At 42.4% G+C, this 15,292-nt stretch overlaps 1 protein-coding gene across 4 annotated transcripts in view; it reads right to left on the bottom strand.

Annotated features, from left to right (window-relative positions):
- The window catches only part of Pigg (phosphatidylinositol glycan anchor biosynthesis class G), a 36,062-nt gene that overhangs the window by 13,984 nt on the left and 6,786 nt on the right, over positions 1 to 15,292 (bottom strand). For all 4 annotated transcript variants that reach the window (XM_052735714.1, XM_052735713.1, XM_052735715.1 and 1 more), the window contains 5 exons: positions 15,074 to 15,215; positions 8,612 to 8,824; positions 3,463 to 3,680; positions 2,727 to 3,008; positions 126 to 583 (listed from right to left, as the gene is read on the bottom strand). In XM_052735714.1, the coding sequence (XP_052591674.1) occupies positions 126 to 583; positions 2,727 to 3,008; positions 3,463 to 3,680; positions 8,612 to 8,824; positions 15,074 to 15,215 (1,313 nt within the window). The remainder of the gene's footprint in view (positions 1 to 125; positions 584 to 2,726; positions 3,009 to 3,462; positions 3,681 to 8,611; positions 8,825 to 15,073; positions 15,216 to 15,292) is intronic.

The raw sequence follows: 15,292 nt of genomic DNA, 5'->3' as shown, positions 1-15,292 counted from the left end.
TCTATTTCTTTAGATCTCAAGTATATTTTAGTCTTAATATATATTTTTAAAAGGACAAAATGTACAAAAAGAAGACTGTGTGACTATTCAACTGCAAAGGGTTTCAGTCCATAGGCCATGCTCACCTGGTAAGCCAGTGGCTGAGGTCAGGCCGATGGGCTCCCTGTACCCCTGTCTGGTTCAAGGACCTCAGTAGCCGACAGCAGACCAGCACCAGCCATGGACTTGCCAGCACTGTCCACCATTTGCAGCTTCCTTGTCCTTCAGAAAGGGAGACCCCTTTCCTTGTTCTGTCAGGCTTAGGGGTATTATAGCTTGTACTGTCCTTTAGGGTGCAGGCAAGTATGTCCACACATCCTTGTTCCACACGGAAGCGATGCTGAGGTTCACAGTCATCTCCCACAAAGTAACTCCGACAGGTTTCCTGGCTCAGAGTCAGGCACAGAGTGTTAACAAGGAAGTACCAGGTCTGATGCTCTTCCTCCACAAAGCTGCTGGCTCCCAGGCTCAGAACATGGCCCACTGTGCCCAGAAGAAGGAGGACATCCACCTCTGACCACCCTGAGCTGGGATAAGCTGCACTCTGTTAGAAGAAAATACAGTTTCTGAGGGATAACCTGAAAATTATATCCATCACCCTGCACATACTGGAGTCCCTTGCTCACAGTGAAAAGGCCTCATGATAGACACTTGCTGTCTTCCCACCTAACCCAAACTGCCTACTATGGAGGGAACCCCCTGCATTGGAAGCACTAGCCCTTCTTCCTGCAGCACAGCCTAGAGGAGGTCAAGATGTTCTTATGCTAACCATGAGGACATGGACATACCACATCAGTCAGCTGTCCTCACCCTGGACTGTAAGTCCCAAGCTCAGTGTCCGAAACTGAAAGCAGGCCCTCAATGCAGTGACTGTGCCCAAAGAATTGCCCAGAAGATCCTGGCCCAGCTGTCATGTTCCCTGCATGACATCAATTTTCCCAGGACTATTATAGTTTCCACTATAATAGTTACTTCTGCTGAAATGACAAAAAGATGGTAACAGAAAACTACTTCTTAAATTATGTTATGGTTTAGATATGAAATACTCCCCTCACCAAGTGGGGAGGGGACTCATAAGGGTGATTAGAATAAGAAGGTGCTAATTCTTCCGTTTCTCTTCTTTCCTCTCATTGCTTTACAGCTTTACTTAGCTGTCACAAGTAAACAGCTTTTTCAGCTAAGCCTTTCCACTGTGATGTTTCCATCTCAACACAGGCTCATAATAATGGAACCAGCCAGATATGGACTGACACTTTTGAAACTGAGCTGTAAATCCTTCCTCCCTTAAATGTTGATCTCAGATATTTTGTCACAGTGATGAAAGACTGACCAACACGAATTAATGACTTAAAAACAGCTCAAGGGCTGATGAGATGGCTCAGCAAGTATAGACACTTGCTGCCAAGTCTAATGACCTGAATCCTATTCTCAGGACCCATACGGTGGAAGGAGAGAACACACACACACACACACACACACACACACACACACACACACACACACACCCCAGTTCAATATGAAGTTCTTGTTGTCACTTGTTGTTCTGATAGCTCATAACTATGTATAGTAAGGCACCCAGAGAAACACCATGAACCCAGAAAGGCCCTAAAGAGGCAAACATACACAAAGACAATGCCTAGACCCAGACACACAACAGGGGTCTCTAAAGGCCCTGTGATGGGAAGGGGGACAGAAGAACAGAGTGTACTGGATAAGAGCTAGAGTCCCTGCATAGTTTCTCAACCCCAGGCTCTGGATCTGTGGACTCCACTGCAACCACCTATCCCTTTCACAATGCTCCATGATCTGTATGTCAAATGTGTTGCTGATTGGTTAATAAATAAATTACTGATTGGCCAGTGGCCAGGCAGGAAGTATAGGCGGGACTAACAGAGAGGAGAATTGAGAGAACAGGAAGCTGGGTGAGAGAGACACTGCCAGCCGCCACCATGACAAGCCGTATGTGAAGATGCCGGTAAGCCACGAGCCATGTGGCAAGGTATAGATTAATAGAAATGGATTAATTTAAGCTGTAAGAACAGTTAGCAAGAAGCCTGCCACGGCCATACAGTTTGTAACCAATATAAGTCTCTGTGTTTACTTGGTCGGGTCTGAATGGCTGTGGGACTGGCGGGTGTCAGAGATTTGTCCTGACTGTGGGCCAGGCAGGAAAACTCTAGCTACACTTACCTGATAAACAAAGGTGTCATGCCAAAACCCAATAATTTCACAGGAAAACGTAAGCCTTGAAAAGAAAGCTTTGTGAGGCAGAACAGACCAATAGGGGACCAAGCTTCCTTGGGAGCCTCCTGAGTGCCCACCTGTTCACTGTCCATCAGTAGCAGCTCAGAAACTTTTCAAAGAGTACAGTACACATGTTCACTATCTGCCACATTCAGAAACCCTATTATCACCTCTGTTCCAGTCCAGCTCTTTCCAGCTGAGAATACAAGCATGTGACCTGACTACACAACAGAATATCACAGGCCAAAATGCCCAGAGGCCTGGGAAGGGCTGTTGAGGTCCTTCTCCTGTAGTCCACTTGGTGTGTGGTCTTTCCACGACATCTCTAGCACTGCAGTACTGGTACATTTCAACCAATTTCTTATAAATGAAAGATTAGCTGGCAAAACAAAACAAAAGCCCACCCATAAGGACCATATAATATACCCAGGGCCCAGCCATACCTTCTTCAGCAGGGTGCCATCGATGACCATCCTGATAAGGGCAGACACAATTGCACAGAGCAGTGCAGAAACAAGTACCATCACGCCCCCGACTGCCAGCCACGGGAGGCTGCAGAGGTAGCATGAGCTCTCAGATGAGGTGCATACCAGGACGTGAATGGCCGAAAGAACCAGAAATATCAAATAAAAGAGCAGAGAAAACACAGGAGACATCAGAGGAACATCCAGTTCAGCCTTTCTGCACAGCACATGTGGAGTGCTAAGGAGGAACAGGGTGAGAACCTGAAATAGAAGATCAAGGGTGTCTATGGAAGGCCAGGCCATCCAAATGAGACCATCCCATTGCTCATACAAGAACAACAACAACAAAAAGACCCAAGGGAAAATTATTTTTAGTTTCTTGCTAAAACTGCATAGCTTGATTTATAGTTTTATCTTTTATAGCAATGCTGAATAAAGCCATGTGACACATCAGGATGCACAATGAAAGGATAAAGAATATTCTTATTTTCCATGTTACACCAATGTTCTTTTTAGACACAGGGTCTTGTTGTAGTCCAGGCTGGCATGACAGGCATAACAGGCCACTCTCCTGTCTTAGTAGCCTGAATTCTAGGATTACAGATATATACTATCATGCCCAGCAGTAACGATATGTAAATTTAAAACCATCATGTTTTGGCTGAGTTGCAAAATCAATTTAACACCCAAACCATGATAATACAAGCATCTGTACCTCCAAAACCATGACAGTCCCTACGGCCATGGAGTAGATGTCATAGTGAGCCACTTGTGTGCTCAGAGCCAGACTCAGGGTCTTCAGGGCACCCAGGTACTGTCTGAGTACTTTGGTCCCCAGGCCAAGCAGAATGTCTGAATGGTTTTCTTCCAAGTGCAGTTTGACCCAGTTCCCGTGCAACCTTTCTGCCATTTTAAACTGCTCAAATCCAGGATCTATCAGACAAAAGGATTATACACACTTATAACTTTAGCACATTCACTTATTCCTGGCATACTCTTAGGAAGTGAGACCTAATGGAGGCAATCTGATCCTAGGCAGGAAGGGTCAGCAACACTTCAGTAACACTATAACAGCTGACCACACACATCCACCCATTGCCAACAAAGCCAGGGCCTGGGTACTCAGCACATGCAGCATAGGCAGAAATAACACCCACTGCTTGGCCCAGACATTTTTCTACGTCTCTCATGTGAGCTGATCTCTCCTCTCTTCCTTTTGTCTCTTCCCATTCTTTCTTCTTGTGAAATATAAAAACAATTCTGAAATGTACTGAATCAACGGGTCCTGGTTTCAAAGAGCCCTCCCTCCTCATCTTGACAGAATGTGTGAGGAGTGCTGCCCATACACTGCACAGGTTGATTCTTGTGCCTTCATATTTTAGCTTCCTTCATCAACCACCCTTCTTTACAGTCCTCCTTGTAAAGGCAGAGCACTTTCTAGCCTCCTCCTCTTTACAATGTCCAGTGATGCCATTGGCATGGAATGTGTGGCTTCTGGATGTAGCCCAGGATCATGGCCACCCCTTTCCTTTAGCTCTGCATGGTATGCTGCTGAAAGCAAGGAGCCGACAGTCTTCTTTCCAGATATGGGTATTATTCTTCACTATGTTGTGCTTGCTTGTGGTGAAATGGGTCTAAAAACCCAGACTTTTCTTCCTGAGATGTTCTGTTCTTTAAAATGCATCTCATACTCCAGCAGGCCACACATGCCTGCATTCCCCAACAGTGCTGCACAGCGATCTGTGAATACAACCCATGCTTCACCTTCACAGCAGCAAAAGAACCCCTGCAGGCATTCTATTGCTGAGGACAAGGGTTCAGTGGCATAATCTTAATGTGAACCTGAGCATTTCAGGTTGCACCTCCCCTTACTGCCCATCATCAAAACTTGCAGAGAAAAACTAGCCAGCATCACTCTAAGCAGCTACTACTCACTTCTGCAATGACCCATGAGGGAGGGATGAGACCATTATGCCTGTTCTCCAGATGAGAAATAGAGATAGAATTAAGGCATCTGCTCAGGTTACGGAGTAAGTGACAGAAAGCATTATTCTAAACTCTGATAGTAAGTCCAAGGCTAGTGCCCTCACTGCTACACCACACCAAAGTAGGGGTATCTGTGTCTATACCCCAGGCCTCCACAGTGCTCTGTATTCATACTCCATAGCCTCTCTTCCGGGAAGTCACAGAGACTTGGGTCACCTATGTCTATACCTCACAGCCTCTATAAGTGAACTATAAAAGCCTGGTGGTATCTGTACCTCTACCCCATAGCTTCCATAAGAGTCATAAAGACATAGGGCACCTGTGTCTATATTCCATAACCTCCACAAGTAAGTCACAAAGATCTGGTCTATCTTTGTGCATACTCAACAGTTTTACACATCTCTACAAATGAACCACAGACACAGGGTATTTGTGTTACATCTTACAGCCTCTATAAAATGAGTCATAGAAACCCAGGGTTCCTATTCATGCAGTTAAATGAACACTTCCTAAGCACTATGTCCCAGATACTGAATCTCAAATAGGAAACACAATGGATTGTAAATTTAAAAAAAGAAAGAAAAAGAAATACAGTGGTGAATTAACAGATACAATTCCTGCCTGTTTGTGCTCAGATTCAGAAGTGTTCACAAATACAAACAAATGTAAACAAAACACTATGTTGTAAACACTATGTTGTAGGCATAGACAAATGTGATAACAAATTGTGCAGAATGGAGGCTGGAGAGATGGCTCAGTGGTTAAGAGCTCTGGCTGCTCTTTCAGTGGATCCGGGTTTGAGTCCCAGGACCCACATCCATCTGTGACTCCAGTTCCAGGGGATCCCACATCCTTTTAGCTTCTGCAATGCATGCACATGACACGTAGACATACATGCAGGCAAAACATGTATACACATAAAAGAATTTTTTTGTCACAAAGAATGCTATAAAGGAAAAGAGATTATCCGAGAGATTTCTGGTAATGAAGAGTAATTGATTTTAAATTGGAAATGGAATATAGGGCAAGGACAGTCTGATAAGCTGACTATAAAGGATGCCCAGGAATTAACCAGATGAGGAACTAGGAAAGAACATCCAGTCACTATGAACATCTTGTTCAAAGTTCCTGAGGAAAAAAAAAAAGGCTGTTCCCACCAGACCTAAAAGACAGAGGGCAAGAAGCATCAGATTTGGCTAGATGTTGTGTTGGCCTTGTTATAGGATTTAGAGTGTACTGATGGTGTAGACATAGGTAGGCCTCCTAGGAGTGAGGGGCCCCCAAAATGTCTCCAAATCCCTGTAGGCTCATTTCCTTTCCATTTAACATAGTTCCTAATCTTTTTCTACCCTAACATTTCTGAAACAGCAAATAATCCTTAGTAGCTGTTTTTTGTTGGCAATTTTGCTAGACTAGAGTTTTTCTAAGAACAACAAAATATGCAAAAACTACCAAGTAATGGCTGACCTAGTGGCTAATGCCAATAATCTCATCTACTCAAGAGGCTGAATCAGGAGGATCACAAATTGAAGGCCAACCTGAGCTATAGAATTCAAGGACAGACTGTTTAACAGTGAGACTGTCTCAAAACAAAAACTAAAAGAGGCCTGGAGATGTAATTTGATGATAGAGTATTTGCCTAGCATATGAAAGGAATAAGGTTCAGTTCCCAGTACTGTACCAACCACCACTACAACCAAAAAAATAATAAAGACTAAAACCCACCAAATGAACAAACAAAATAACCACCAAAAAAACTCTACCACACATACATACCAAAATAAAACAATAAAACATCACATACCTAAAACAACAACAACAAAAGACTAAATCAACCAACCAATACCTTCCCATCCCTCAAAAAAAAAAAAACCTTACATACCTATAATTTATTTTAGGGAAAAAAAAGCAAGAATAATGGTTATGTATAATCTAGACTAAAAACTAAAATGTGCATCAAAGCCAGGCCTCACCCCTAACAAAACCTCTCACCTGGACTACTGGACTGGGTACTTGCTCAGGAAATCTTCCTGCCCCTTGTATAAGGCTCTCAGTCATTTCCCAGCTGACAGGCAGGGTCTGTCTTCCACAGGTAACAATCATGGTGCTCATCCTACTAGCTGTATATCTCAACTTAAAGAAGAAAACTTGCCAGTATCATACCAAATACTGCCTCAAACACAAGTGCCTCCTCTAGACTTGTGAAGGAGCCCAAATGACAGATGTGTTAGTCTGTGATATGCTGGACATACCAGAGTAAACCAACTGAAAATGTGACTCACATGATCTATACAGGGTCTCACAGAGGTTTACATTTCTCCTGGGATCATTCCCACTGGCACAGAAATCGCCCCTAGTATCTCCAGCTTAAAAACAAACATGTGCTTAGACCACAGTCCACCTTTCTGATCCTCAATTGCCTTACTGTACCTATTCTAACCAGGCTCTCTCCCAACACAGGACCTGTTCTAACAATCACTAATGACTCCACATCCCCAGAACCAATAGTTAGTTCTCAATTCTCCTTTATTTTACAGCATCAACACAGTGGCTTACTTTCTCCTTATTGAAATTCTTTTTTCATAGCTTCTTGCCCCATGTACCCCAATCTCTCAATACGCTGCTGTTTGAATGAGTAGACCACTACCACCACCACGCGCCCCCCGCCCCATCATATATTTGAACACTTGGTCCCCAGCTGGCAGAATTGTTTGGAAATGATTAAAGGTGTGGCTCTGTTGGAGGAGGTGTCACTAGGGGTGGCTTTGAGGTTTCAAAGGCCCTCACCATCCCCAGAGCTCTCTCTCTCTCAAGCTTGTAGATGATGATGTAAGCTCTCAGTTGCTAGCCTAGCATCATGCCTGTGTGCCTGCTGCCATGCCCCGCTGCCATGATGGTCATGGACTCTGAGCCTCTGAAACTCTAAGTCCCAAATCAACTTTCTTCTATAAGTTGCCTTGGTCCTGGTGTCTTATCACGGAAATAGAAGAATAACTAAGACACCTGCCTTGCAAAGCAGCTCCTGCCTGCCTCACTGCACGGTCACCTATTCTTTCACTGTACAGCTGGAAATCTGGAGTTGTTCCTTTTGCCTCGGGTCTTTTTGTGCTTAAACCCCACTGTACCAGCAAATGTTGTTTCGCTGCCTCCAAAACAAGTCTACAATGTAACTACTTCTAATTTCCGTTGCCATGCAGGGCCCATGCTGCCTTACCTCTAACCAAAACACGGTAGCTGTTTCTTGCCTGCTCTGCTACAGTACAGGGCAGCACTCCCAGAGGGAACCTGGGAGAACCTTTGAAAATGCAGAAAACTGTCTTATCCTCCTTCACCTAGACAAAACTGAAGCTCATCTAACGCCTAAAAGCCCTCTGATGACGTCTCTGAACTCATCTCCTGTACCTCTGACCCTCAGTCTACAAAGCTCCCTCTTAACTCTAAGGCCAGGCTTGTATTAGGATACCAACCCATGCTCCTATGTGCAATCTTTTCCTAGGGTTCTGGTTACCATCTGGCATCTATCACAATACTTTTGTTTTCTTCATGCTAAAAGATTCTGTGAGGACAGAGATCTGGTGCCACCCAATGCTTTATCCCCAGTACTTTTAACATGATGTCCCTTGTTCATAAACAAAAACTTGGTAAATATTTTTTGAATTAATAAATATATAAAAGATTTCAAATAGCTTAATTATGTTTGTGGGTGTTGCTAATAATGAAAGTTAAGGGCCTAAGAAAACAGGAATATAATATTCATAATTAAAGAGTGACAACTACAAAGTATTCCACTACAAATTACACACCAGAAAACCTTTGGAAAACATAAGGCCCATGGAATCATGAAGACCTTATAGAAGTTAGAACTACAATTACCTTACCTTTTTCATACGATGGAACGTTCTCTTGCAATAGTTTGCTAAGCTGTAATGTGTTTAAGTGTAAAAATCTCAGTTGTTCTCTCATTGGTTTTCCTTCTATAACTGGAAATAAGAGGCTCCCTACACTGTCTTTAGGAATCGGCAAACCAAGTCCTATTGCTAGTGTTGCAGCCAAGTCAGTCTGCTGGACGTGCTTGGGGTGTCGAATATCCCCTGGAAAAAAGAAAAGATTTTAAGCAATAGATTTCTACAAGGTAGAAAATGGTGGTTAATCTTGAATTTGAGCAACTACAGCTAATATGTCAAAACTATCATGTCTTCAAACCACTCAACTATAGTCACACAGAAACCACCTCCCTGCTTTTTATGTCAATAAATTTACCAAGTGCTACCTTCCCTTAAGGGGCTTATCATACACTGGATAGAGTCTAATTTTAAAAATACAGTTATTGTGATTGTTGCATTGGACATGGAAGTAACAAGTAGCCAAGCAGAGGCCAAGGGATAGTCACTTGAGTGATGTCAATTCAACATGAGTTAGGATTAGCAGTGGTTCCTGAACTATAACAGGATCTTTTCCTAGGAAAGCAGGATGAGGCTGGGTTCAGCTGGGCAGGCATGACCATTGATTAAGACAAGGACAAGTAAGACGTAAGATTCTGCATATCCACATAATCTTTTCAAGCTTGCAGTAGCTCTCTGCACTACCAACTCCTTAGCAGAAGAATGGCTGTGGTGCTCAGACACCAGGTTCAGGGCCCTGGTGTACCAAACAACCTTGGACGAAAAGTAACCTTCTAGAGATTTCTCATCTGTAAATAATGTAACCCCCTAACCACATCCTACCTCCACCCCAGAAGCATCAGAACAGGTTTACAGGGCTGACTGAATCACCAGGGAAGTCTTCCCAGATGGTCCTGCTTTAAGTTTAGATACACAAGTGTGAGTGTGTGAAGATTTTACTTTAATTGCAGTAATTTTTGGTTGTATAGACTTTTCACTTGGTCAAATTTATTTTCTAGACAAACTTTCTACTTTAATGTTATTGTTTATTATATTCCAGTACTTTCTGCTACTATTTTCTTACATTGTTTTGAGCTGAAAAACAAACATGAAACAAAAGCAAATATAACACAAATTCAATTCATTTCATCAGATACTATTCTGAGACTGATGCATGTCAACTGTGGGATGACGTAAGTGTATTCCACGTGATGTTCTAACTCTATCAAATATTGATAACCAAGATTCTAAGCTCAGGCAGAAGAAAGAAGAGGCCAGATCTAAACAGGTGATTTCATTGTTCTGAATGTGAGCTGGAAGTATCAATTTAAACTCAAGATTACCTTATCTTAAAAGATTTCCACCAGGCAGTGGTGGCACACACCTTTAATCTCAGCACTTGGGACACAGAGGCAGGCAGATCTTTGAGTTCAATCAAGGCCAGCCTGGTCTACAGAGTGAGTTCCAGGACAGACAGGGCTACACAGAGAAACCCTATCTCGAACAACAACAACAACAACGAAGACTTCCTTGTTCTGTCCGGAAACCTAATAGAACCCAGCATAAACTCACACTTCTAGCTCTGAGACAGTATATTCTACCAATTCTACCTGAAGGATCAGGGCACCCTGGGGAAGCTAACTGAGCCCTGAGAAAGACACAGGCGTGATAGCTAGGAATACGGTTCAAAGGGCAAGAGAGGGATCAGAGACCACTGAGGTCTTGCCTAAAGGACTTGGGAATTAATATAAAAAATATATTATTGCTGATCTTGTTTTAATGTTCTCCCATTTTTTTTTTGTTTTGTTTTGCTTTTTGAGAGAGGATTTCTCTGTGTAACCTTGGCTGTCCTGGAACTCAGAGAGATCCTGCTGTCTCTGCATCCTGAATGCTGGGATTAAAGGTATGTGCCACCACCATCTGGCATGTTCTCCCACAATTTTTGTGATGAAAATTTAATCTCCAATGTAATGGTGTTGGGAGGTGGTACCTTTTGTCAGGTATCAGCTCAGGAGCCCTAGCACCACTATAAAGTGGCCTGTTGGAAGGAATCTCATCCTCTTTATACTCCTATTTTCTGTCACATGGTGACACAATGCTCCTTCCCTCCAGGGACAGTAATTATGGCATCATCGTGGAAGAAGGGAACAAACTTCACTAGATTGTGACACTTTGCACTTCCCAACCTATAGAGAAGCAAGAGATCAATTCCTTTCTCTATAAATTATCATACCTCTGACTCTGTTAGAATAACACAAATGGACTACAGTAATAGCTAAGTAATATAAAAATATGGAATTAAAATACTACTCTTCACAAACTCCTAGCTGGTCATCAATGACTACTAACATCGTAATAAAGTCCAGTGTTACAGTTTGGTTAAAAAACTATCCTACGACAAGGCTTGTGCATTTGAATTCTTGGTTCTCAGCAGGCAGCGCTATTTTGGGAGACTGTGGAGGTTGAAGCAGGAAGACTGAGAGTTAGATTAGAGGCTAGTTATGTTACATAGCTAGACTGGTTTGGGGGATCCGGATCACAGGGAACTACAAAGACAATCTGATTTTTTTTTCAGCAAATAAATGGTAGTAAATTAAAAGAGTTGGGAACTTCCAAGTTAACAGAGACCGAGGAGACACACTGACACATCATAATGTATGGATCTTATTTGCACCTAACTCAATCAAACTAAGACAACTAAAGAGAGACAGACATTGGAAATCTAAACATTTGATGATATCCTAAATAATAAGGAAAATGAGTGTGTGCACAGATAGACTAACACAAGCTATAGCTGGATAGTAACCATTGAAGTTGGGTGGTGCATCTGGAGACTTCGACTGTTTGGCTACCTTTAATAGGTCTGAAATTTTCCACAATAAAGAATCTTTTGAAGAGGTTAAAATGTTTGGGTCTGGGATTTATATTAGTTTAGAAAGTAAGGTGGGTAAACAGCATTACTGCTTATTAGAAGGTTCATATTATAACAACATCATGCATTGAGCATGTCCTGTCTTTTTTCATTAACATGAGATGCCATTATTATCAACAATTCTTTTATGCTAGAATCTATTTTTAACCTCTTTATTTTCCTTCACTGATAGGCATGACCAGTCTTGCCAACAGAAACTGTTTTAATAACTAAAGCTTTACGATGTGAACACAGGGTACAAAGGGCTTTATCCTATAGGCATTTCAGAGAACTAGTCTCAGTTCTTCCACTACTTATACACACTTCTATTTGCCCCATGTCACCCTTACTTCAGCAACCTTTTAAACCTTTAATAAACAAATATTGATGAAAAAGCTGTCAGGCACCATTTTAGGTGGAAGACAAGTTTATGAAACTGGCCAAGTCCTACCTAGGGGTAAGTCAGCCAACCAACATACTTGCTCTGTCCTATGGAGGTCCAAGAGGAGGTATATTATTCTTCCCTTACTCCTAGAGTGACCCATACCCATGCTTCCCACTGGGGCCTGAAGACTCAGGACAGGATGCAGCAGGTTGAGAGCAGTCTATGAAATCACATGGCAGATAATCCAAATTTCATAAAAACAACAGCCACATTTACAGTCTGGAAATTTTCTAAGAGTATTTATCAAATGAAGAAACATTCGTTCATGAAAAGCTACTGAACTTTTGTAAGAGCTTTAAGAGTCTGTGGCACATGAATCTCTACCCTCCTTTCCCCGACCCCGACCACAGGTTCCAGAAGACAGCAACTACACAGGAGTACCAGCTAGGAAAGTAGCCCCGTCACTCACCTCATCTACAATGGTAGAAACAGGCCATCTGTCACCTATTTTTGTCTCAGAAACAAAAGAACAATCAGGTGGCAAAAGTAGAGCCTCTAGGCTTGGTGACAGCAACAGAAACAGCTGCACACGAGGGTACCACTAAGGAAGCGACCAAGAGTCCTATCCAGCTGTACTGCCCTGAACATACTCTGACAACCTATGATGACCAACGTAGCAGGGTAACCCTAAAGGTGCAGCAGTGGCCCCATATATTGGTGGTCATCAACAGCTCTCTAATTGGACTGAAGGCCCACTCAACAGGAAGGAAATCATGCCTGGTACTGGAAAACTAACCAACTCTCCAGGGCTAGTGGGGTCATAGATTTTAGAGAACTTAATAATGCCACTTTACTAAACCAGCATAATTCCTAATTGCATCCTAAATATTTATTCTTTTTTTGGGGGGGGGATACAGAGTTTCTCTATTTAGCTTTGGAGTCTTTCCTAGAACTCACTCTGTAGCCCAGACTGGCCTTGAACTCACAGAGATCTGCCTGGCTCTGTCTCCAGAGTGCTGGGATTAAAGGTGTGCGCCACCACCACCCGGCTCAAAGTACTTCTTTTTTTTTTTTTTTTTTTTTTGGTTTTTCGAGACAGGGTTTCTCTGTGTAGCTTTGCGCCTCTCCTGGAACTCACTTGGTAGCCCAGGCTGGCCTCGAACTCACAGAGATCCGTCTGGCTCTGCCTCCCGAGTGCTGGGATTAAAGGCGTGCGCCACCACTGCCCGGCTAAATATTTATTCTTATACCCACAGATAAATGTAGCTCTCACAACTCATCAAAGAAACTTCTCTTTATAAAAGACGGAGACCATTTCAGAAATCTGGTAAAAATAGACAACAAGGGGGTGCCCAGCTGCAATTGATACATCTACAACATAACTCTCGTACCTAAGGCTCAGGAAACATCTCCACGGAGAAGACTGAAAGACTGTAAGAGCCAGAGGATCAGGAAATCTGCTATTATGTCTCCTAGAAACGACAAGGAGCCTTCACCCACAACATCTCAACAATGTGGTGGCCTAAACAAGACCTGAAGAAGTAAAACACTAACAGCCATGCTGACATGGAAGGAGTAATCTCACAGCCTCCACAGACAAGGAACTACAGGCAGCTAAGGAATGCTCAAAGGAGAAAGTCTTCCCCAGGGATGAGCCCCAAATTGGCTGTCCAAAACCAAGTGTTCAGTCTTCAAATTATATAGATATATGTAACACTAAACAGACTGGTCAGGTTGTATTTGTATATTTAAGGAAACATACTTTTTCTTTTTTGGTGTGTATAAACCAACAATGAAGAAAGAGATCATGATTTATTTCAAGTGGGGAACAAGCTATCGGTACATGAAAGGGACTGAAAGGAAGAAAGGGAAGGGGGAAATTATGTAATTTTAATTTAAAAATGTGATTTAAAAAACCTTATGGTATAAGCTGAGCATGCCCAGAGACATTTCTGCCCATTGCTTTAATCTTTTACACATTGTATCATTACTTTAAACTAAGCATTGTCCAAAATGTATCTATTGTCTTTTCTTTTTAAATTGTAACATTAAACTAAACATACACAGGAATGTACTCTTTAACTGAGGATGTTTAGAAAGCGGCCAACCTCTCTATATGAATATGTATAGGTTCCCTAACTAAAATCCTTGCATTTGTCCAAGAGAACACTGCTTTGAAAATGACTCTCATGGTCTTGCCAACTGCAGGTACATCTCTTTCCATCTTTCATTCCTGGCTGTACTCGTTCTGGCTTAGTACTCACCAAGATGCAAACCCAACGCATTAGGTTACAGGACCAGAACCAGGCAGTAGCTACAGGTGTCAGCTTTGCTGCAGAAATACTACTGCAGCCATGTTTTAGTCTTGTGGAAGCAGCTGAGCATGCAGCTCTGAAGTGGTGGGGGGTGTGGGGGGATAAGCAAGGCCAGGTGAATTAGGTACAGGTTAAACAGAGGATTATGTTTGACCTAGGAATGGAGCCTTAGCTAGTCCATTGTTCTCTCTCTGAACCTGACTCTGCTGTCATCATACAGTTTTAAGCAGTGAGCACTTTTAAAAAATATTTAAATATCATCTGCTGGCATTTTTTCATTTTTAAAATATTTAGAGCCAGGCAGTGGTGGCTCACAACTTTAATCCCAACACTCAGGAGGCAGAGGCAATGGTGAGTTTGAGGCCAACCTGGTCTACAGAGTGAGTTCCAGGACAGCCAGGGCTACACAGAGAAATCCTGTCTCAAAAAACTTTATAAAAAATTATATTTATTTACTTACTCATTCATTTATGTATTTATTTATTTTGTGTATACATGTGTACATTTATGGGCATATGCACACGTCAGAGGACAACTTGTGAAAGTGATTTTCTCCTTCCACCAGGTATGGCCCAGAGATGGAATTCAAATAGTCATGCTTGGCCACAAGTTCCCCTACCAACTAAGACATCTCACCAGCCAAGGCAAATTTTGAGGAGTTCCATATCTAGCTAGTAATATTTCTGCAATAGAATTCTTATAGAAAGAACTTATATTTTGAGAATCAGAGCAAAGAATTTAAATTATAAATCCTGACTGCCCATCTCCCTTTAATTTTTATTTAACATTGTTTGGGATAACTTATACCAGACTATAGTCTTAAAATGTTAATCATTCCTAATTCTCACCAGGTTTCCTTTCAAATGCAGAGCTGATTAAGATCAGAGGTGTGCTTACTTCCTCTGTGGAAGAGGCCCCGTGACTCCCTGTCTCAGACATCCCATGGTCACCACAGAGAACCAGCAAACTGGGTGAGAGAATCTCTCTTTCCTGTAAGGCAAAGGAGAACCTGTCAGCTGTACTTGTCTGGCAAGTACATATATGGTCTTGAAGAGGAAACAAGTGTA

The sequence above is a fragment of the Peromyscus californicus genome, unplaced genomic scaffold, assembly GCF_007827085.1.
Source record: "Peromyscus californicus insignis strain IS unplaced genomic scaffold, ASM782708v3 Scaffold_13__1_contigs__length_99412109, whole genome shotgun sequence".
Taxonomy (NCBI): Eukaryota; Metazoa; Chordata; class Mammalia; order Rodentia; family Cricetidae; genus Peromyscus; species Peromyscus californicus.
The sequence above is the reverse complement of the archived record's forward strand: the minus strand, read 5'-3'. Positions and strand labels throughout refer to the sequence as shown.